This window comes from Rattus rattus, chromosome 10 (assembly GCF_011064425.1).
Source record: "Rattus rattus isolate New Zealand chromosome 10, Rrattus_CSIRO_v1, whole genome shotgun sequence".
Lineage (NCBI taxonomy): Eukaryota > Metazoa > Chordata > Mammalia > Rodentia > Muridae > Rattus > Rattus rattus.
Genome location: NC_046163.1, coordinates 29,803,251 through 29,826,827, shown reverse-complemented (window position 1 = coordinate 29,826,827; position 23,577 = coordinate 29,803,251). Strand labels below are relative to the sequence as shown.

Genomic DNA, 23,577 nt, shown 5'->3' with positions numbered 1-23,577 from the left:
GGTGGAGAAGTAAGAGACTTGTTTAGGATAACTTGATATCTAAAAGATTTTGTGTTGTTTTTAAGAGTGGACTTACACGGTGGGCCAAGCAAATAGAAAATGGTGTTTATCTGATTAATGGACAAGTTAAAGGCAACGATTGTGACCTATTAGAAGGACAGGTGAGTTAAAAAAAAAGTTGTCTTATTTATGAATTTGTTTTAAGGAAAAATAGATTTATCTTTAGTCCTTGTTTTCATTAAAATCAGTCTCCCTTACTCATTTCTAGGTTCTCTTGTTTTTTAATGTATTTATTTTCCTGCAAGTCTCTCTGTAGCCCTGGCCTCAAACTCACAAAGATCTGCTTGCCTCTGCCTCCTAAGTTCTGGGATTGCAGGTGAGCGCTGCCTTCCTGAGCTCTACTGTCTTTTACAGAAAAGGACAAGTGTTTTTCTCAGAAATTTGTAGAAAAATGCTATTTCTGGTGTACTTAAGATACTGAATCCTGGAATTAGAAATTCCTGCACATCTGCACCTAAAGTCTATCTAATCTCTAAATTCTAAAAGCTTATTCACAACTAAATAGCTGGTGTTCTACCCTCTGTAGTTCTGTGTGGAAGGCTCTGCAAGGATCTCTCAAATACCTTTGACCTAAATGAAGATAGTCTTCCCTATAAAGCAGGGGTCTGCAACCTGGAAAAGACAAATGGCCAGGGCTCTGGGTTTAGAAGACAGGCTACTGTAGTGCAGCCGTTCATCTCTGCTGTCCCATTAATGAACCTTAGATAAAAGTACAGAGGGATGATTTTGACAGTTCCAATAAATCTTGATTTACAGAGAAGGCTGGGAATGGGAGTTTGACCTGCAGAAAATACTTTACTAATCTCAAATCTAGAAAAGTTGAAGTAGGGAATAATTTCAAGACAATAATTAATTGATATAGATTATATATTACAATGTGTCTGAAAAAAAGCAATGTAAAATTATTAAGACATATTTTCTTTGTGCTATCTAGAAAATGAAGAATGGTTCCTAAATTGCTCTTTGGTTTTTGTACACAACCGTAACAGTCTGGCTTTCACTTGTATTTTTTAGAAAAAAAGTAGAGGAAATACGCAAGCAGCTGCTCATTCTTTTGATGTCCGAGTGCTAACACAGTTGGTAAATATTTTTAAATCCACTTATTTAAAATAAATTATTTCATCAAACATAATGAAATAGTAGGAATATAATTATATGAATTTAAAAATCTAGAAAGATGTGAAACTGTGTAAAACATTCAATTATAACAAAGTTACTCCCAAGATGCATTGCTCTGACTAAACCATTTTGAGCTTTTTGGTGTCAAGGCTGTTATTAAAGCAGGTAGGTAACAATTTTAAAAGCATGTACAGAATCAGATGAATGTGTCTGTATGTATTTACATTTTTGAGTTCTTGATTTGATAATTAAAGTTAAAATCCTTAGAAACTTAAAAGATAATGTATGTTGATGTACTGAGAGTTGTCATATATTTAATTTAAAGTATATCTTTATCTTATACTCTAATTTGATTAAAAAAAAAAAAAAACCTCTCCAAAGTGGGCTAGAACAATGGCTCAGTGTTTCAGACCATTTGTTATTTGTTATTTTTGCGGAGAGCGTGTGTCTGATTCCCAGCACCCACATGGTGGCTCATAATTGTCCATAACTCTAGTTCCAGGGAATCCAGTGCCCCGTGACCTACCTCTGTGTGTACTAGGCACACACATGGTCCATAGACATACATGTAGACAAGGCACCTATACTCAAGAAATAAAGTAAATCTGAAAATGCTCCAAAGTTATTAATTACAAATTTCATTTTTTTTTCTGCATGAGGTTTTAAAATTGTCTACCTATTTGGAAATTTAAAGTTGGATATATTGAAGAAACTGAATTAAATAAAATTCACTTAAATTAAAACTAATTTTTTAAAGGTTTATTTATGTATTTTATGTATGCACATACACTGTCACTGTCTTCAGACACACCAAAAGAGGGCATTAGATCCCTCAGATGGTTGTGAGCCACCATGTGGTTGCTGGCAATTGAACTTAGGACCTCTGGAAGAGCAGTCAGTGTTCTTTATGGCTGAGCCATCTCTCCAGCCCTATTAGTTATTTTTTAAATGCTGTTCATTTTAATACTGCCTCAAGCTATCCTGGAGAACAGACCATGATTATAGGAAATATAAGAAACTTCATTTCAGTGTTACTCTAAACTTTGAAATCCAGAAATACTGCCAGAACTTTCAGCTTTTATAATTAAGTTGAGAAAATGGAGACAGTTGGATTCGTGATGTGTCTCTGTGTCTAACTGTATAATATTGTCAAGTGGGCATTGGATCTCCACATAGTTTCTAGTGTATTCTTCATAGTACGTAACAGGACACTTTTGTCTTGTATTCTACCTGACTTTAGGTTTTAGAGCTGCCCTTCTCAAGACATGCTAGTCTTTACAAAATGGCCCTTTACTGGGTTGACTAACTTCTCGATACTGCCTAGTGAAAATGTCTAAGTCAGGGGACTTTATATTAGTGCACTGTTTTCTTTCCTATTTTCTAACCTGGTCTAGATGTCTGCTATGGTGTCTTTAATTCTTCAACTATGTTTCTTACCCAGGCCATCTGTGTCCTGCAGCCTTTAGTCAGAATCCCGCCTGTACATCAACATCTAGCTGGTTCACTAACAAAATAACAGCATGAGGTTAGGAGGCTGAAGGCACTTGGAGGATTTGGAAGGAGTCATGATAGATGTATTGTTTAATGTATGGAATATTCAAAGAATAAAAAATAATTATTAAAAAAAAAACTTAACTCCCAAATGCCAGTACTTTCATTGAGTTTCGTTTGGTCAGCAAAGCCTGAGGCATCATTTTTTTCCTAAACTGTTACTGTTAGTACCAAAACCTCTTTTTCTTATGAATGCATTAGATTCTTCTTTTATTAATTAATTTATTAATTCACTTTACATCCTGATCACAGTGCTCCCTTTCCTGATTTCCCCCACCTGGGGTATCAACCACCCTGGTTTATCAAGTCACTGCAAGATTAGGTGCATCCTCTCTCACTAAGGCCAGGTAGTGAGGCCTGGTTATGGGATTGGGATTCACAGGCAGGCAACAGAGTTAGGGTCAGCTTCTGCCCGAGTTGTTGGGAGACCTGCATTACGACCAAGCACATATCTATTACATATGTGTGTGTTTGGGGGGACTAAGACCCGTCTGTGCTTGCTCTTTGGTTGATGATTGAGTCTCTGGGAGCCCAAGGGCCCAGGTTGGTTGACCGTGTTGGTCTTCTTGTGGAGTCCTAGCCCCTTTGGGTCCCTCGATCCTTCCCCCATTAGATTCTTAAAGGCTGTTTGTAAGACAGTTTGTGACATTTGTAGAACTCAGCAAAGTATTTACCAAAAAGGCACCAGATCAGTCCTTATAGCCTTTAAAACTCTTTCCTTTGTGTGTATGAAATATTTTTCATAGGATAATCTATTTTAGGAAGTGCCTAATACATGTGTAGTGTAACTATTAAAATATGATAAAACACATCTTCCATTTTATATTACACATGTAAAATGTATTTCCCAGAATGGAGTGAATTCACCTACAGTAAGGGTCTGTGAGCCGTGTGAGGAGAGCCCATGGTTCGCTCCTTCATTAGCTCCTCAGTGTGCTCCGTGACCAGGGGAAGCACACACAGACACTGGCTCAGCATCCTTGTCCTGCCACTTCATTTGCTGACATTTTCAAAATCTTCTGGTCACTTTGTGTGTGAGGTTTTGCCTGCATGAATGTATGGGTACCACGTGTGTGCCAAATACCTGGGGAGACCGTAGGAGGGCGCTGGATCCCTTGAATTGAAAGTACAGACGTCATGAGTTGTGTAGGTGCTGGGACCTGAGCGTGGGTCCTCTCCAAGAACAGCAAGTTCTATTAACCCTGAGTGACCTCTCTAGCTCCAACAGATCTTGTTTGTTTTCTTAATAAGAACTTAACAATGATTAAATAGGAATTAAATACCTTTAAAGGCTGCAAAGATAGCTCAGCTATTAAATCACTTGTTGCTCTTGTACATGCTACCAGAGGAGAAGAATAATCATGTTTCACTCTGCCATAAATCACAGGAGCTACAATAATAACTTGCCTGCGAGATATGCCTACTTGTTCAGCCACTCCTTTTCTTAATTGGATGTATAAGGCCTCCTTCAAGAGATAGAACCGTACCTGACACTGTTGGTGAGGTCAGGAACCTGAAACTAGATAGGTCGTGGGCCCTCAGGGACAATCTGCCATTGTTATTCTGCTAAATCAGCATAGCAGTAGTCATTTTACAAGCCTAATAACATATTTCCACACCCTCATCAGAGGAGCTTCTCACGTAGATGGTAACTAGCTACAGTCGTGCAGTGTTAAGAGAGCCAGTCTTTGAGCACTGGGCCATGGTAAATGAGGTTCTTTACCACACCCTTCTCAAGGCTCTGATATCTGCAGAGGAGGATATGGGAAGACTACGAGAGCAGAGGTGGTAGATGACTCCGGGAAGCAGCATTTCCCAGGCAGCAGGGCTGACCTGAACTCAGACACTGGGACTAACACTTGGTTTTGTTTTTAATCTTTTTTCCCCTTTCCCTTATGATGCTAGGCCTTGAGAAGCCCTTTCATTGTTACCATGCTGCCTTTGTTTGAGCACTTCAGGCAATCAGACTGAAAGTGTCTGAGGTGGGGCTGCACTGACGGCACTCACTAGATGCTCTTGCTGAGGACTCAGGTCTGGTTCCTGCCATTCACATGACAGCTAACAGTCATGCATTTATAACTGTGACACCATCTTCTGCCTCCTCAGTCCTGCACAAGCATGCACACCGGCGAATGTTCCAGGCAAAACATTTGTTTGCATATAGTAATAATAATAATAATAATAATAATAATAATAGTAATAATAATCTGGAAAACAAAAGGCACTGAATATAGCTTAGACTGAAGACAGAAGGACTTGTGAGGTGAAAACAGCCATGTCACCCCTCTGAAACCATTAATAGCATTTTCTGCTGGCAGCTCCAGCTGGTGCTAGGTTCTTACCTGGGGGAAGTGTAGGTCGCCTTTAGCATATAAAAGTTACGTATTAAGAGCACAGAAATGTGTGACTGTTCGTTGTTTAGAATTTTACCATATTTGTGGTGTCCTAATTTGTATACTGTTGTGGTTTCCTGTGTTCCGTACCCTGTGTCTCCTATTGCAGCATGGCTTCTTTATGCAACTTTATCTTTATAACACTTAGCTGAGGAACCTACAAGTAGTGGATTTTTAGGAGATATACTAAGTATTAATATTTTAAATAGTCATGTTAATAAGAAACCATTGTGGTTTCCATTTATTTAAGAATGTCAGAAAATAATATGCAACTTATAAAAAGACGTATAAAGAACTTTTAATAACTTACAGAGAATATTTTCAAGAACTTAGGCAAAAAGTATTTTTTGGTATAAAATGATTTCATGATAGTTAAATGTTTCATATAATTAATAATGTTAGAACTGTTGGGACTAAAATGGGTTTTATCTTTCAGCTCCTGAATTCAGACCACAGATCCACAGCCACAGTCCAGATCTGCAGCGGGTCTGTCAACCTTCGGGGAAATGTGAGGTGCAAAGCTTATATCCATAGCAACAGACCCAAGGTTAAAGATGCTGTGCAGGTACAGAAGAGCGCCTCAGAGATCGGGAGCAATTTATCCTAGTATTAAAAAGTCCTAGGCATTTACTTTCTTTCTAGCTTAATGTTATGATTATTAATTTGACTTTAATTAATAACGGTTCAATCTGTTTTTAGATTTTTATGTGTAGACTATCTATGTGGGTTTAGTAAGTGTTCCACCCTTGAAATATATCAATAATTTTAAAATATTACTTCTAAGGGAAGCTCAGATTCTTAACAAGAGAAGTATTCAAAGGAAGAATTGTTAGGTACTGTTTCAGAGTGCAGAAATGTAAAGATGATCAACTTTTACCTCATAGTACATTTCTTAATTGGAATATTGGGCAGATTTGTTTAGATGAAAAATTTAATTCTTTATTTGGTTCTAATTTACTATTTAAATATAAGCTATATAAATTTATCATTAAGTTACAAATGTGTTAAAAATAATGGTAATGGGTATGCTAAGTAGATAATAATAAGAAATAGAAAGATATTGAGTGGACATTCTTAGCCTGAAAGCAAACTGTGGGTTTTCTTCTAATGAAATAATTCAAATTTGAAGCATTTTATTTCTTCCTGTGTTTTTGCATTCCCCCATAGGCAGTGAAGAGAGATATTTTGAACACAGTTGCTGATCGCTGTGAAATACTATTTGAGGACCTGCTTTTGAATGAAACTCCAGAAAAAAAAAGTATGACTATTAATAAGTATTTTTTTGTGTTTGTTTGAACAGTTTCTTACAGTAAGATGTCACGATTTAACATGTATGTCATACTCTATAACATGTTTTATAACAGTAAGTTGTCTTTTATGTTTGTGCTGAATAAAATCTTTTCCATTGCTCCCTCTTCCACCATTTTCTAAACATTTTCTATTAGCAAAGGGTCAATATTTGTCAGTTCCAAGGGAGATTCTTTTAATGTTCTGTAACCCTTTTTTTTTTTTCATTTTTAAAATTAGTTATTTGAGAAGTTTTTTTTCAATTTTTCTTACATTTTCTTCAATAATTTATTTATTTATTCCATGTATGAGTGCTCTGTCTTCCTGTACATCTGTGTGCCCTAAGAGGGCAGCAGGTCACGTTACAGATGGTTGTGAGCCACCTGTGAGGGTTTCTTACAGTGTATTTGCTTATACTTCTTCCCTCCATCACCCCTTCCCACATCCTCCTCCCCCACTCACATCTGTGAGTTTTAAAACACAGCCCATGTAGCTGCACTGAGCGTGTGGTTTTGGACATGCTGCCTTCCACTGGAGCATGCTTGACTGTACGGCTTGAGTGGAACAGATCGCATGCCTGCTGTCACAGGTGTTGTGTGTTCATCTGTGCAGTGGCTCCGCGGTGTCTGGGGACACTGTTATAGTCATCCATCACCTCTGACTCTTACAGTCTCAGTGCCCCTCTTCTTCAGTAACTCCGGGGTCTTGAGAAGCCCCATTTAGCGCTGAGCATCCTGTAGTCTCTCATTCTCTGCACCATGACCAGTTGTGGGTCTCTGCACCAATTGCCATTTACTGGAAAGAGACTTCCCTGGTTAAGAGATTCACTCATCCAAGAGTATAACAATAAGTCATTAGCAGTGAGTCAGTTTAATGTGATGCCCATTTTCCAGCATAATAGTGTCTGACCTAGGGCCTATGACCTAGCCAGCCATGTGTTCTCACCCTAGCACGGCACTAGATGTGACCCTTAGTCCAGTGGGAAACTGATTGGTCACTCTCATGGCATTCATGCCTGTTTCACTGGTAGACATATCATACCAGGCCATTGTTACCGTGACCAGCAGGCTTCCCTGCACGGTGCACAGCACCTTTTAGTTCAAATTAACATAAGTTTATACGCACTATATAGTAATATTAAGTATGCTTTTTGAAACTACACCCTTGTACCTCCATCCCTACTATTCTGCGGGTGAGTGAGTTTCTTATTCTAAGTAGTTTCTCCTTTCTGTTTTAATGAGTCATTAAATGTATTGCAACCAATTCTTTGGCATTCAGTTTTATAACAGTCTTTCTTCAGTCAAATCTAGAATCCAAATTTTAAGTGTTCTTAAAATTTTGTACATCAGTTATCCAAACATATTAAAGCCGTCTTTGAATTTTTAACCTAAGATTCAACTATGTTTGGTTGAATAATATTCTTTTATCCTTTTGCATGCTGTCCTACAAACTGCAGTTATAGAATGCTAACACTAGGAGGCAGTATGGTCAAAGAGTAAAATTCTTCAGTTGTACACAAATGAGATCATACACGGACACTGGAAGAATCATCTAGTTTTTGTCACTGTGTTCCCCGTGTACTTAGGGAGTTCCTCAGCATCTTCTGTTTGTAGTTATACAAAGGAACCCTAGTCTCTTGAGGAGGAAGTGTAGATTGGTAACAGAATGACCCCAGTTTTCTACTTGACCTTTATATTGATAGCTTTTTAATCATATTTGATGCAGATAAAGTAGTTATTCTTTACAAAGACGTCTACTGTTGTGTTAATTTGTTAGATGTGCATCTTGAGATTAATAGCAGTTATAATTATGTAGTAAGTTTTTTAGACATTTGGAGACGTATAGTCTAATTCGCAAGTATCCAAAGAAAGGTGAAACCTGGTGGTTAGGGGGATGGCTCACTGGATAAAGGTGCTTGCACCCAAGCATGAGTACCCAGACAAAGCCAATGTGGCATAGACGTCTATTCCCAGTGTAAGGGAGGCAGAGGCAGGGAAGACCCTTGTTTTGATTTCACACATGCATAAAATGAAGAAAAAGTTAGCAATAAAATCCACAGAACTTATAAGATTAAAACAAAAGGGTGGCTATTTATCGGGGAGTTATAAAATTGATGGGGAATTCCATCATAGGACATAGTGGGTACTAAAAGGGCATGTGATTAGCAGTGTCTCCTCATTAAAGGCAAGGAGAGTGTATATTTACAGGCATATTGCTTAGAGCCCTTTGAAGAAGCCAGGGCAATCGATGGAAGAAAGAAATCAATAAAAGCAGTTTTGTCATTTAGAAGTAAGACATTACTGTCATTTCAAACATTTTTTTTTTTTAAATAAATACTATATTTTCTTTTCAGATTATGAACTTCCTCAGCGAGTTTTTGTCCCCCTTCCTGGATCTACTATAATGTTGTGTGACTATAAATTTGGTGATGAATCAGCTGAAGAAATCAGAGACCACTTTTCAGAGATGTTAGATCATGAGATTCAAATAGAAGACTTGGAAATTGCAGAGGAAGTAAACACAGGTAATTAAAGTGTGCTTGAACCACACCTAAACTCACCATGCCTTCCTGTTTTTTAAAGCTAATTCTGTTTAATACTTTGAAATATTCACTGAGGTATGTATAAACACACACACACACATGACAAATCTTTACACATAAAAAAACCAACCAACCAACCAAACACTCCCTCCCAAAAAAAACAAAAAACAGTGAGTGTTTTCTTTGAAAACTTTGCCCAAACTTAAAATACATCAAATATTTTTTGAGTCTAGCAAGTCAATCTCCATGAGACAAATTCAGCCTTAAATATATAAAACTATTTAGCTTCCAAATATTTATTTCAGTGTGAGAAAAGTTTTTCTGAAACTTTTATAAAATTCTCCCTGCGTAATCCGTCATTTTATTTGTGTCCTCATTTTATAAGGAGGACACGAGAGTAGGTGGGCAGTTCCAGAAGTCAGATGAAGGCGATGTGGACAGAGCGTAGACCTTCGGTATGTCTGGCTGTGTAGACCTTCGGTATACCTGGTTGTGTAGACCTTCGGTATGTCTGGCTGTGTAGACCTTCGGTATGTCTGGCTGTGTAGACCTTCGGTATGTCTGGCTGTGTAGACCTTCGGTATGTCTGGTTGTGTAGACCTTCGGTATACCTGGTTGTGTAGCCCAGCCAATGCCTCAAGCTGTTGTTTGCACATTTGATCTTAACCTTTGGAAGGTTTCATTTGATTTGCTTTTTTATTTGTAGTAAGTCCAAGATATAAAAATGCATATATAAAGAAATGTGCAATTTTATTTCTAAATGTTATATAATAAGATTAATTATTTGCAAATATTAATAGGTACTGAGTAAAAACTGCTTATTTTAGAAATTTGTGGTTTGGTAGAAAAATTTTGGATTACTTTCAAATATGAATGCTTATTAAATTTGAATATAGCCATTTTAAAAGTTCCTTTTCTGATTTCTTACTCAATTCTGTTAATTCCTAGTCCCCATCAGGGAACAGTACAGTGTTACTATTGTTAGTCATAGGTAAAAATCTAATATGTAGGATTTCATATATGACCACCTCTCGCCAGGGGTCATGGCCCACAGGTTGAGAACTGCTGGGTACTAAAGGGCTCTTAGAAATGTTGATGTGATCTTTAGAGTTTGTGTAATTCATCTTTTTTCTTTTAGTATAGAAATCTGTACCCCAAGATGAATATACAGTATTCTTCCTGATTCCGAGTAGCAGTCATCCTTCCTGTCACCTATCCTTCATTCAAGAATATGAACCAATAAAATGCTTGCCCTGCTTCCTGACGGCATTCATGCTTTAAAGTTGAAGCTAACCGTTCTAAATATTTTAGAGCCAAGAGCCCCACAGACTTTATTCTCTATGTTAAAGTTTCCAAACAACATTTTTTTGCCTTCCCTTCTTTTGCCTACCTCTGGCTTGGGAATTTCTAATCTGTGATACCAAAACTCTTAGGGTCTGAATTGGCTTCAGAAGGCCTACAAGCCTCTTGAAAATATTTGTGAATTTGCTAGGAAATGTCTTGTATCTTTCAATGGGTTAGTGATTTAAAGAAATAAAAGAAAAATTACTTTTTTAAGTGTACTCTGATTTGCCATTCTTAAAATAGTTCACCAAATTAACTTTGCATTCATGTACTTTTAATAGTGAAATGTCTAAATCAGTGTGAACATAATAAGGAGACTGTACTTAACACATACTAATTGGTATAGGTCAGTCACTCAACATGACGTAATCTTGGTGCAGTAAAGAGACAGGCAAATGGTGAGACGTATGTGGCTGACACTGGTGGAACCTGACATACTTTTTGGGGATGAACTGAGAGCCTCACTCATTTTATACAAATGCAGCTGAGCTGTCATTAGCTCAGGACTTCCTGTTCTATAGTAAGATTTAAAAAATGTTTAGATAAATTCTCCATTATGTAGCCCTGGTTGGCCATGAACTTCCTATGTAGACAAGTCTGGCTTCAAAAATCAACCTGCCTAGGTGTGTACCATCGCATCTGGCCTAACTTATCTTTACATGTAGGAGCACACTCTAAAATAATTATGAAAGTATACCATTATGCAATGTATTCATAAGACAAGTCATTTATTACCATTACCAAATACTATGTACTAGACCATACCAAGAACTAATTGGCAGAATGGGTAGAATTATATTCCCATCCTCACCAATATGCTGATGCTTTAACTTCAAGTACTTTAGTCTATGACTATTTTTGAAGATACTTATGTAGCAGTAAAAATAAAATAACAGCGAACCGGTCCCCGAGAATATCTTGGTGGTCACGCTCTGGCAGGCCTTTGGAACTAGCGCTGCCCTCACTCACAGCTCTCTTGGCAGGTTTCCACCACGCCAGGCATACACATACTAATTCTGTGGCGGCCCGGTGCATCCAGCCACCACACACTCTCTTGAATTCAATTAAGTCACCACATGAAAGAACATTTCACACGATAACCTCTGATCCAATCAATAAGATATAATTTGCTCATCTAGACATACAAGATTCTGTACACACCCATCCCTTAAGAATAGTCATAACAACCTGTCATATGTGCAGAGAGGAATCTTAACATCCGCCGCCATGCTCTGTCTGCTGCCTCCTTGCTCTGGCCTCCTCTGCCTCTCTAAAACTTTTCTCCTGCCCATCCTTCCTTCTCATCCAATGACAGGCCCTGTTCTATCCTGTCCCTGCCTTCACTCGCATAGTGACATCAACCTACACTTATCTAGGTGGGCGGTTTATATCCTTATCAATTGGTTGTGTTGTGGATTGAGAATTTAACATATAAATCTGATTGTTGGGTTACAGTTTGTTGAGTCTTGATTTTACCGGGTAGTTGGGAGTTTGTACTTTAACTACCAGGGGGCTGGTTGCTAGGAGTGTGGGCAGAGCCCGTGGCAGGGAGCCTCAATAGGCCAGCTGCTGCTGGACTCCTTTTACTGGGTAGCTGGAACCAGAGAGTTCACAGCTAGCAGAGAGCCTCCAAGAGTGAGATGAATTAGTGCTAGTTGTTGGAACTGGAATGAACCAGGGTTCTCAAGGGAACCAGTTCCACTGCTTTTTATTTTTCCTGAAATGTATTTAAGAGATGATTTTGTTAAATGATATCATTAGCATAGGCTCTAATCAAACTGTGCTAGCATTCTTATAACAAAAGGAAATTTACACGTATAAAGGGGCACAAGGAAAGATTACATAGCAAGGAAAGGCCATTGAGGACAAAGGGAAGTAGTAGATATCTGTAAGCCAAGGAGGGTGTACTTGGAAGAAACCAAAAATGTTACTACCGAGATCTTCAGCTTCTAGCTTGCAGAACTGTGAGGAAAAAAAGATTTCTGTTGTCCAAACAAACAAGTTAAAATACAATAATATTCTCTAATCTGATTTTAAAGATAGACTGATGTCAGAGAATACAGTACAGTACTAATACAGGAACAAAGGGGACAGAGAGGTGGTTTGGCAGTTAGATGTGGATACCTATATGTACAATATGTTATATAGAAACCACACTGATAGGAAGCCATAACTTTGTAGATTGTACATATTTTTCTGTTTCTGGGATTACTGACAATATTACCTTTCACATTAGTAAGTATAACCCTTTTAGACTCTACCCAGGTTTTGAAACATGAATCAATTATAACCAAGCTAATAAAATTCATTATTATGTATTGATTTCCTATAATATATTGAACATTAGGACTCTAAAGGTACCATATAGTGATAGTTCTCAAGAGTCTTGCAACACAGTAGAATGTACAGAAAAATAGATTGTGAGCCAGGTAAGTAGGTCTGTAATAGAAAAGTGGACAGAGTGCCAGATATGCAACAGGAGCACCATCTCAGGGATGCTTCTTGACGTCAAGTTGATATTGAAGGAAGGATTAAGTAAAAATGACCAGGCATTTTAGAAGCTGAACACTGGTCTGAGATGTAGCCAAGAATAAAAATTATCTAGAATTATGTTAGCTTTGCCTCACTCAGAATGTGTTAAATTGGAGGGATATTTTAATAATTATATATAGTTTTAATAGTGACTGTGGTCTTTATTATTAGGTGGTAAGGTATAAAACCACAAGTTTGATGAATATATTAAGGGTCTTTAGCTAAACTTCTTATTTGTTTGGGGTTATATGCATTTGTCTATTCATTTATTCAGTTTACCCAGACACATTGGGCGTATAGTTTTATTTTTTCTTTTAGATGCACAATGAAAGCCTTGTGATGTGATGTGAGTCTAGGCTTGCCGCTAATAGCTGTATGACCTGTGTAAAACCTTTCTAAGCCCCAACTCCTTTGGGGTATTTCTAAAAAGAAATACATAATAAATGCTTCAGTACTTTATCACATAATTAGTTTCTTCTCCATGAACTTCTTCACATTAACACTAATATCAGTGGTAAAGTATGAACATAGAATTTAGTAATGTACTCAGATTTACATAAATATATCAGGGTTTCTATGTACAATAAACCCCAGAAAATTATTGAGATTCAGAAATTTAGGGCAAGTAAACTTTCTAAATATTTGGTATTATTTCTAAAGTTTTGAAATTATTTTCTTGACTATTACTATTACTTTTGTTCTATAATGTAGTTGTCAAGTAGTTGCTATGTTTAAAAATACATATTTTACCATGTAAATATCTTCAAATCACATACCTTTAAAGGATAAAGGGATAAAATGCAATTTGTCTGTCAGACTGACTCACTAATGGTGAAGGATAAGCATGGCTTTAAAATTGGATGCGTTAGTCATCTAGACACTAACTTAGTAATTCCGCTGTCCCTCGTCCACAGTCCCAGGTGAGAGTGAACTGAGGACACACCTTTAAAGGATGCTTTGTCAGCTTTGCCTCGCTGTCGGAGCCAGTTACTCTTTGTCCCTAAATATTCCTATTTACTCCTTTATTGTTTGCCATGCTCTGGTGGAGTCCATGACTTCGTGCATGGTAGGCAAGCTTCCTACTACTAGGCTGGTTCCCCATGCCTTAGTCTTCTGAGACATGTCTTGTTATGTGATTCAGGCAGGCCTTGCACTCCTTTTTCCTGATTCCATGCATATTCATATGCTTGAGAACCATTAGTGATTTAAAGGAAAAATTAATAATACTGATTCATTATTGTGGTGCTGGGAATGAAACTTGGCCTTGTGCATGAAGAAAGGCACGCGCCCATTCAGTTATATCTCAAGCTACTGTCCTTCCCTTTTAAGTCATGATCTGCTTCTGTAGCCCAGGTTTTCTTCAAATATGCTATCTTTCTGCCTCAGACTCCTGAGTACTGAAACTGCAGGTGTGTGACACCACTATGGCCAATTAATTGTGTATATCTATGAATAAATTCTGACTATAGTTCTGCAGGGATAGGGAACTCATCTGTTTAAAGAATTCAAGTTCTGCGTGACTGATGAAATGGCGCTTGCTGTCAATACTGATGACTTCAGTCATAGATACCTTTTTCAATAGTTTAATGTGTCATCCTTAATGCCGCTTTACTAGTGATTCTAATGTTCTCTCTCTCTCTCTCTCTCTCTCTCTCTCTCTCTCTCTCTCTCTCTCTCTCTCTCTCTCCACACACACACACACACACACACACACACACACACACACACACACACACAGCTATACTCTTTGTTGTTAAGGGATCAATCTGAAATACTTATTTTCAAGCATAGTTCTCTAGAATTCTGTAGCAGTTACTGCATTGCCACTTTTGGGATATCAAGTGAGTCTCCAGGGGGGCTCTCTATTAATTAAAGATAAGTAAATTCACATAGGCAGATGTATATAAATTATTGTCAGCATAATGAAGTAAAAACGTACATTTAGGCTGTAGGGGTAGGTCAGGGAAAGTCTGATGACCAGAGTTCATCTCAGGTGCCCTTGGTTAAGGGAGAGAACAAACTCCTAAAAGTTGTCCTCAGACCTCACACGCCTGCCAACCACACGCATAGCATTCATATACTCACGTCCACTCAACAATAAAGCTACATCACGTGTTCTGAGGACTGTGTCACTGTGATATATAGTCCATGAAATTTAGTTCACCTATAATGAGTAATGAACAAATCCATGTTATATAAAAGACGATCAGAAATCAGGAAAGACGACTAAGTGGATAGGAGCACTTGACTGCCCTCGTACAGGACCCAGGTTCAGTTCCCAACACCCCTGTGGCAGTTCACAACCGTCGTTATGTCCAGTCAAAGGGGATTTGATACCCTCTTCTGATCTCTGCAGGCACCAGCCTTGTAGCACAGACATCCATACAGACAGACAGACAGACACACACACAGATACACATACTGACACATGCACATGAAGACACATAAAATAAACAAGTTTTAAAATAAAGAGATCCTTTAAAATAGGAAAGGGGAAGGGAAATGCTGTTGGTTGTGTATATTCTTTATTGTTATATTAAAATGGCAGTTTTGAGTTTATAAAGAGCTTGTCCTGATTTCTTGCAGCTTGTATGCCTTCCTGTGTGAATAGTGAGGCTTCACTGACCAACACAAATGATGAACAACCAGAGCAACCAAACAAAACCATAGGAGTGAAAATTCAGCAAAACATAGGTATTTGCTTTCTTTATGACTTTGAAAGTGAACTGATCGTCAGTTTTCTTTTTATCTTAAAATTAATTTCAATTAACCAAAATGTTAGATTAGGACAGTATTTACTGAGTATGATCGAAGTTAAGGTTAGCCACACAATAAATGTGCATTATGGTGATTGAGAAGCCTACCCACTGAGCTGTGTTTCCACGTAATCTGAGTATGAAACAGCTGGCATACTGGGTGTGTGTATGTCCTGTGTACCTATATGTATGCATGGATCCGTACATACATACATATATTTACAGAAGCTTTTAAAAATATTTCTTCTGTTTTAGTGTGCATTTGTGTACGAGAGATATTTTGCCCACTCTTTATGACTTAGCTTTTCAACTCACTATCATGTTTCTAAGACATCACTGGATTTTAGTCCGTACATACCTGTGTATTTGGTAGTGTGTACATACATCGTTCATCTCTGTGTGTAGTCATAGAGGCATGTTCCCTGTCTCAGAGCCTAAGGGTTGGTCACGCCGTCCTTTCTTTCGCTCATCCCACTTGCATTGTTTTGTTCGTCTCCCTTTTAGGTGTGATTGCAGCACTAGCAGTTGCAGCATTTGCTGCGGGCATCTCCTTCCATTACTTCAGTGACTAGGGGAAGGCCCAAAGAGCCCCCTGATCATCCAGAAATCACTGGTCCACAGCTACGAAAGCTAAGATGTAAATGCCCACCCCACAGAAGCCAGCACCGAGCTCTGCCTCGATCAGGTCGTCTGTTAGATGATGTGTTTCTGAGGACGCACATGTCACCGGCTGCCCTGTTAGCCCTGCTTTTACTATCTGGCTCAGGTTCCCAAAAGTAAACTGCGCATCTAAGTGGAGCTGCATGGAACAAACCACTGTTCTACATTTTCAGAAGGGTCAAATGTGAGCTATTTTAAGAGCTCATTGCTATTGAACTAGATCACACATTGATCAGAATAGTGAAGCTTCAGGCAGTCAGTAGCAACCATAGCAGACGTATCATCAGTAGTTTTCTGGTAAGTTCATCTAGAGGACTTTTCTAATATACACCCAGTTGCAGTATACAGACATTGATTAAATTGGAGGCCATGAATACTATTCTAAGCATACACATGGACCATGGTTTTCTTTTTTCTTTTTTAATAATTTTATTTTTCTTGAATATTTTATGTATTTACATTTCAAATATTATCCCCCTTCCTCCTTTTCCATACCCTCTCCCCCTACCCCCTGCTTTTATGAGGATGCTCCCATTCCCATCTACCCACTCCAACCTCAACACCCTGGCATTACCCTACAATGGGGAAACAAGCTTTCACAGGACCTAGGGCTTTTCTGCCCATTGATGCTGGACAATGCCATTCTCTGCTACATATGTGGCTGGAGTCATGGATCCCTCCATGTGTCTCTTTGGTTGGTCGTTTAGTCCCTAGGAGCTGGGGAGGGGGGGGGTCTGGTTGGTTGGTATTGTTGTTCTTCCTATGGTGTTGCAAACCCCTTCAGCTCCTTCAGCCTTTTCTCAAGCTCCTCCATTGGGGTTCCCTTGTTCAGTCCAATGGTTAGCTGCAAGCATCTGGCAGAGGCCAGTAGCAGCACTGAGGTATACTGTTTGCCTCCAACCAGAAGCAAAGAGGAATGTAAACCTGAGATGCTATTCTAGTTAGGGCAGTTAATATTCAGCACCTCTCCCTTGTAGTTCTATGTAGCTCCTGGCAGAATAAACTAGAAATACTTCTAACTTAGGCCCAAGACTCCCATCAGTTATGATCAAGCAATATTTTTTCCTGATTTTATATCATGAGGTACAAATGCAGTGAAATGGGGAGAAATAAACTATAGGAAAAAAATTAAAGTCATTTCCTGAGGTTTACATCAACAGTGTAGAGAATAACGGTAGAGCCATAGTGTGGATGAAAGCCGAGTAGTGTTCCTCGGAATAACGAGGACACTCTCTAAAGGAAGAGAGGAAACTGCAGATTATTTAGTGGGAGTAGACTCAGCTGAAGAGATCAGAGAAGTGGAAGGTGGAGCAGCAGGAAGGCTGTAGGAGGGAGGAGTGACACAGTCTAGAAGCACCCTGAGGGAGAATGGAAGAGAGGCAGCCCTTGGACAACGGGTTTCTGACACTCATTAGCAAAACAGACTTATTGAACAAACAAGCAAATCCAGAAGTAAATCACAAGTTTGAAACAAGGTTCCTAAAAAAGCCAAAGTGGCTATAAAGATGCTCAGGTAAGCCAAGTCAGTCACATGCACAGTGGACCGCCAGTAGCAACAGTGTATCCAAGAAGTGGTAAAACACCTTAATTGTGAGGGGAACTGTGGGAACTGGTGCAAAGTGAAACTCAAACAAACCTTCATTAAAGAAACTGAAGAAAGATGGTCTTTGATAAGAAAAATTACTCAAGAAGCAAGATTTGAAATTGAAGTGTTCATGAACAGACAAAACAATCAATATTGTAAATTTAAAGTGTTATTTGTATAAAGCAATCATAATGAAGTATTTAAAGAAATTGTAGAAATTGTAAACACATTTAACACTGAATAAATATTGTTTTGCAACATTAATGTGGAATTTTAAGATAACGATATAACTGGGAAAATCTGCTTTGAGAGATAGGAGGAGGATGGTGAGGATTCAGGAGCCAAGCCAAGGTAAGGTTTGAATGTGATTGTTTCACACGAATTACTTTCAGGGCCACCTTCTCAAAGAATACTCAGGTGCTGAAACATCCCAGCGACACAGTACAAATAAAGGGGACATTAGAGGGCCACTGGAAGGTGGAGTAATGCTGACAGCACACTTCACAGCTACGAGGCTCTGGGCCTTGCCTCAGCATAGAACAGAGACCAGTGTGGCCTAGCTCAGGAAAAGAAAATGAACGGACAGAGTGCATCAAACAGACTGAATTCCGCAAAGCTAAACTTTAATTGAATTTCAGAAGTTAAGTAGACATGCTCAGTAGAGTTGAATAGTAAAAAAATTAAGATTATTTTTTGTCAACACTAGCCTCAGCCTTTTACCCCTCTTTTAAAGACAATACCACTATTAAATATCTCACTCAAACTTTCAAAGTACATGTGATAAGGGAAAACTCATAACTTTTCAAAATCAGGACTAGCCAGAGAAAAGACAACTACAGGCTAATAACACTTCCTAACACATGTGAAAGTCAGATGCACTGCTTGGTTAGCTCAGCATCATATTAAAAGATGTATGCATTAATTACCAAGAGCATGAGCTTACTAAATTTGTTCATGATCCTTAGAAAAGTGATTAAAAAAAAGATAAAAAAAAACAAAAAACCAAAAAACCCTAAGGCATTTAAAAAACACGAAAACACATGGTTAGACATATGGAAATATTTACCTGCATAAGAGATTAAGGCTATAACCAATACTGTTTTACCTTCACTTGGTTGAAAGCTAAGCCATGGATATGCTAATAAAAATGGTGTGATGAAACTCACCTCACACTGTAGATGCTCAGAAAGCCATCTGGCCTTGTAGCGTTAAATAGCCGTATTCTCTACATGTACACACTTAGGTAAATTCTTGCATGGATACTATAAGAGAACGTAACAATGTTTATGGCTCTCACCCAAATATTTATTAATTAAAACTAAGTACGTTTTAGGGGGTGTAATTTTATTTAGCAGGGAGAAGGATGTACATGGGAACACAGGTAGAATTTAACTCAGGCTTCAGGTTCCAACCTGTAATTTCAGCTCCAGTGGTTGGAGCAGGAAAGAAGATTTCAAGTTCAATGACAGTATGCACTACATAGTGAGACTTTGTCTTAAATAAATAAATAATAAAACTTTTATTTAGAAATGATTAGGTAAATGCCAACTCCGCACACAGTATGGTACTGTTTGTAAAGGTGAGCAAGTTTAAGCTGCATTACAGATTTTGTCGTGATATATTTTTTTGTTTTTTTTTTTTTTTTTGGGTCCAAGTCTAGGTTTCGCTGAGATGGTTTTCCCAGCTGTGCCCAGGCTTCTCTCTCTCTCTCTCTCTCTCTCTCTCTCTCTCTCTCTCTCTCTCTCTCTCCTTCTCCTTTCCTTCTCTCCCTTCTTTCTGTTTTGCTCCAATCTAGACAGCTTTTCTTGCTATTCTAAAACCTCTTTGGTTGAAACGGCTCTTTCTGCTAGGTAAAAATCTAAAAGCTGTCTGGAAAGTTCATGTGTTTTCTGACCAAAGTCAGAAAAACAGCTATAAAAAATTATTGGATCATCTGACCAAGTCAGAAATACTATTCAGAAAAAATTCCGGAAGAGCTGTTTTTGCCCTCCAGTGATCTCCCGAGAGCTTGGGCTCTCCCTAGAAATACCTCATCTCATGCAGGCCAAAGCCCAGCTTCTTACTTACATATTTATTCCATGTTCCCTTTTAGATTATCCTAAGAATCAGCATACAGTGACCAAAGAGCCTTAATTCTTAGGGGACAGCAAGCATGTTTATTTTTGTTTTTTAACATTGCAAAAGAATTCAGAGGTCTGCCTGCCTCTGTTAAACACAGATGATAAACCAGCTGGATGGGACCCTGTCCTGAAATTACCATTTCTATCACACTTGTGCCCTAACTTGCTTCGTCCCAGGCTGACCTGGAACTCAGGAATCTGTCTGCCTTTGAATCGTTCTGACCAGCTGTGTTCATGGAGCTACCTCTGTCCCTTTAGATTCACAAAGCCCCTCCCTTTTTTTTTTAACTTAGTGAAATTCTTCTTATGGTACAAAAATAAAGGATGATGGTGGAAGAATGACACAATGTGTAACAAATCCATTGAAAATGGCACTGCAATGTTTTGCATGATAAGCTTATAGAATATCAATTAACTGAGATGCTAGGTTGCTTTTGTCTGAATAGAAATCACATGGATTTTTAACATTTTAATGTACTTTCAAGTTAGTACTGTTGAAAAGGCATGCTGTTGCTAAATAGCCAATAATAATAAATAACTACAACTAGCTAATAACTAGGAAAATATATGGTTTATATATCAAGGAGAAGACACTGATGAAAGGAATGACTGAAAATATAGAATCAAGAAAACATGCATTTACGCTTCCTCAGGAAAGGAGGAAGGGTGACCTAAAAACGAATAAATACTGGCTTTAAGAGAAGGAATGCTGTTTTTGACACAGTAGCTCAGAAGCAGGAGAAAGTTGATGCTGATGTTTATGGGCTGTTAGGCTTGGTGATGATAAGTTGAAGGTGATATCATCTGGTACCTTCAGATGTTGACCAGGTTGCCAAAGGCATCTAAGAATGAATAAAAGGGCATTTGCAAAGCTTGTTGCAAAGAATGGGTCACCAAGATGACTAAATAAGCAGTGGGATTGCGAGATGAGGTTATTTATTATAAATGAATGAAATTGCGTCCTTTCCCTCAAGAGTCTGTCTTCTCGGATTCAAATGTAGAAATCAAGAATGGTATTTAAAATGGTGGTTGATATACTGTAAATCCACTGTAGCAAAATCAGTGACAATGACTACATAGCAGTATTTGGGAGGCTTGTTTAATAAATAATTTAAAAACGAACATGTGTTTAGAGTTTGGGGGTAAAATGATGAGTGTTGATTCCAGTGAAGCTGAAAAGGAGTGAAGAGGTGTAAGGGTCTAACCTCGCTTCTCTGGCACAAATGACAGCAAAAGTACAAGCCAGCTAGTCTCATTGCATCTCAGTAACAGAGTAGTGTGGACAGGACATGGGTCCAAGTACCTCCAGTATGAACCCACCTCCTCAAAGGTTCTCCACTCCAATAGCACCACCAGCCTGGGACCAAGTGTTCAAACATGAGCATGTGGAGACCTTTCACATTCAAACTGTAGCATCCTACCTATAACCCCCATGAGTTCATTGCCATCTCGTTGGGAAATGTGTTCTCCCCAACTTTTGAAGTCCCTTTAATGAATAAGACTGACACTATTTAGATGCCCAAAGTCTCTTCTGAGAACCAAACCAAACTGAGAACCCTTATGTGTGAGTCCCTATGAAATCAAACGACAGACTACATTCTTCCAACATAAAATGGCCAAAGTAAACATTCCTGTAAACAAGAGAATAGGAGTAGAGCAAGAAGATTGGACCGAGACAGGACAGAAAGGCAGAAGAAATACCAAATCATCTAGCTCCACTTTTCACTATAGATGACATCATATAAGCTCCACAGGGCTTAGGTAGCCCCTGCTTCCTCACCCCCAGCTCTGCCCACTCCACAGCACATGATTCTTGTTGAACTGGATCTGTTCCATGTATGCAGATTTCTTTGGTGGATGTCTGTGCGTCTGGTCTCTCAAACATCCTGGAACCCTCTTGCCATCTTAGGCTTTACCTTCACTCTCAGGGACTCCTGCAGTCTCTTTTGCCCTGTCACTGTGTAGCTTGACCTCATAAGATTTCTGGAACCATGGAGCCACACTAATGTAGCATTTTTCATGCTTATGGAGCCAGGACCATGCAGACAACACTGTCACATTCTGCTGCCAGCTCAAGATGTACTGTGGCTGACTTGGACCACAGCTGTAGCAGCTCCTAGGTGCTGACCCCGGGGAAACACTTGCTAGGCAGTTGTTTTCCAAGAGTAAGAGCCCTTTGGTGTTCTGAGTTCCGGCTCTTTTCTTTCAAGTAAGTTGCCAATTTCACTAGTTGGAGCCTTTGTTGGATGGACTCCTGCTCTCCAGGCACCTTTCCTATGCCTCTACAGAGCAGGAGGTTTCTGTTAAAAAAAAAAATCACAGTTTCTTTTCGGCACATCCCTTGACTGCAACTTTAAATTTACACCGTTCCCTAAACCAATACTGAAAGACTATACATGGACTGTCCCAGGCGCATATGTGGCAGAGAATAGCCTTGTTGGGGCACCAGTGGAGGGGAAGCCCTTGGTCCTGCCAAAGTTGGACCCCCCAGTGCAGGGGAATGTTGGAGGGGGGATGGTAAAGGGGGATGGATGAGGGGAACACCAGTATGGTGGAGGGGGAGGGGAGGGAATGGGGACTTATGGACAGGAAACTGGGAAAGGGAATAACATTCAAAATGTAAGTAAAGAAATATATCTAATAAAAAAAAATTTGTCAGTCCCTTTCTTAGAAAAACTGCATCTTTTGTTATTTTACAATAGTTTTTAACTCTTCTTCACCCAGGTAAGATTGGCAATCAATAACCATGCCTCATCTTGGATGCTGTCCTGTCTTGAAATGTCTTTCACTGAAGACATCAGTCCTTTAAGTTTGGCCTCCCTTCAGTCTCAGGACACAGGCAGAACATAGCGAGATTCTTTGCTAGGATGTAGCTCTAACCTGGTACCTGAGAGAGTGCTTGTTCCTCTCTGAAACCTCATGAGCCAGGCCTCCCACAGTCCACATTTATTTCAGCCTGTGGTATTCCAAACCTCTTCCAGAATAGCCCACTGAGCTCTGTGCACTGGTTAATTTCTCTTGTCTAGGTGACACAACCTGGAGTCATGTGGGAAATTGATTAATTGCAAAATCACTTCCATCAGATTGGACTGAATTATCTTGATTGTTTATTGATGTGAGCAGCCCAAGCCCACAGTGGCACCATGCCTAGGCAGGTGGCTGCGAGTTCCATAAGAAAGCTTGAAGGGACTTTAGCCAGCTCACAAACATGGCTTTGGTAGGCCTTGCCCTTCTCTCTGACCCCCTATACCTTGTTAAAGAAAGCATTAGATTATATTTTAAAGCTAGCTCCCAAGATTCATTCCCTTATTTGGCCACTTCTTCCTCCTGAAGCTGACTACCAAGGTCCAGGTATCAAATACTGAGGTTCAGGAATCAAAGGCCACCTTTGGCTCACCTGATTAGTATGCCCAATTGAAATTAAACACCTCATCTTAACACAGACTTTCCCATTTTTCCCTTTATAAATTGCCATTTGCCTATGGGCCAGGCCTATCTCCTCCTATCCCAGGAGTGGTATAGCTGGGTTCTCAGGTAGTACTATGTCCAATTTTCTGAGTAGCCACCAGACTGATTTCCAGAGTGGTTGTACCAGCTTGCAATCTCACCAACAATGGAGGAGTGTTCC

General features: G+C 39.0%; 1 protein-coding gene across 5 annotated transcripts in view; it reads left to right on the top strand.

The window, feature by feature from the left end:
- The window catches only part of Odr4 (odr-4 GPCR localization factor homolog), a 34,116-nt gene extending 11,222 nt beyond the window's left edge, over nt 1-22,894 (top strand). For 3 of the 5 annotated variants that reach the window (XM_032915505.1, XM_032915504.1, XM_032915509.1), the window contains 7 exons: nt 66-161; nt 1,075-1,140; nt 5,560-5,688; nt 6,291-6,381; nt 8,764-8,934; nt 15,415-15,522; nt 16,089-16,634. In XM_032915505.1, the coding sequence (XP_032771396.1) occupies nt 66-161; nt 1,075-1,140; nt 5,560-5,688; nt 6,291-6,381; nt 8,764-8,934; nt 15,415-15,522; nt 16,089-16,156 (729 nt within the window). In that variant the 3' untranslated portion in view covers nt 16,157-16,634. Of the gene's footprint in view, nt 1-65; nt 162-1,074; nt 1,141-5,559; nt 5,689-6,290; nt 6,382-8,763; nt 8,935-10,090; nt 10,458-15,414; nt 15,523-16,088; nt 16,635-22,673 lie in introns of those variants that run through there. The other 2 variants (XM_032915506.1, XM_032915508.1) reach the window with 2 other exon arrangements.
- The last annotated feature ends 683 nt before the right edge of the window (nt 22,895-23,577 follow it).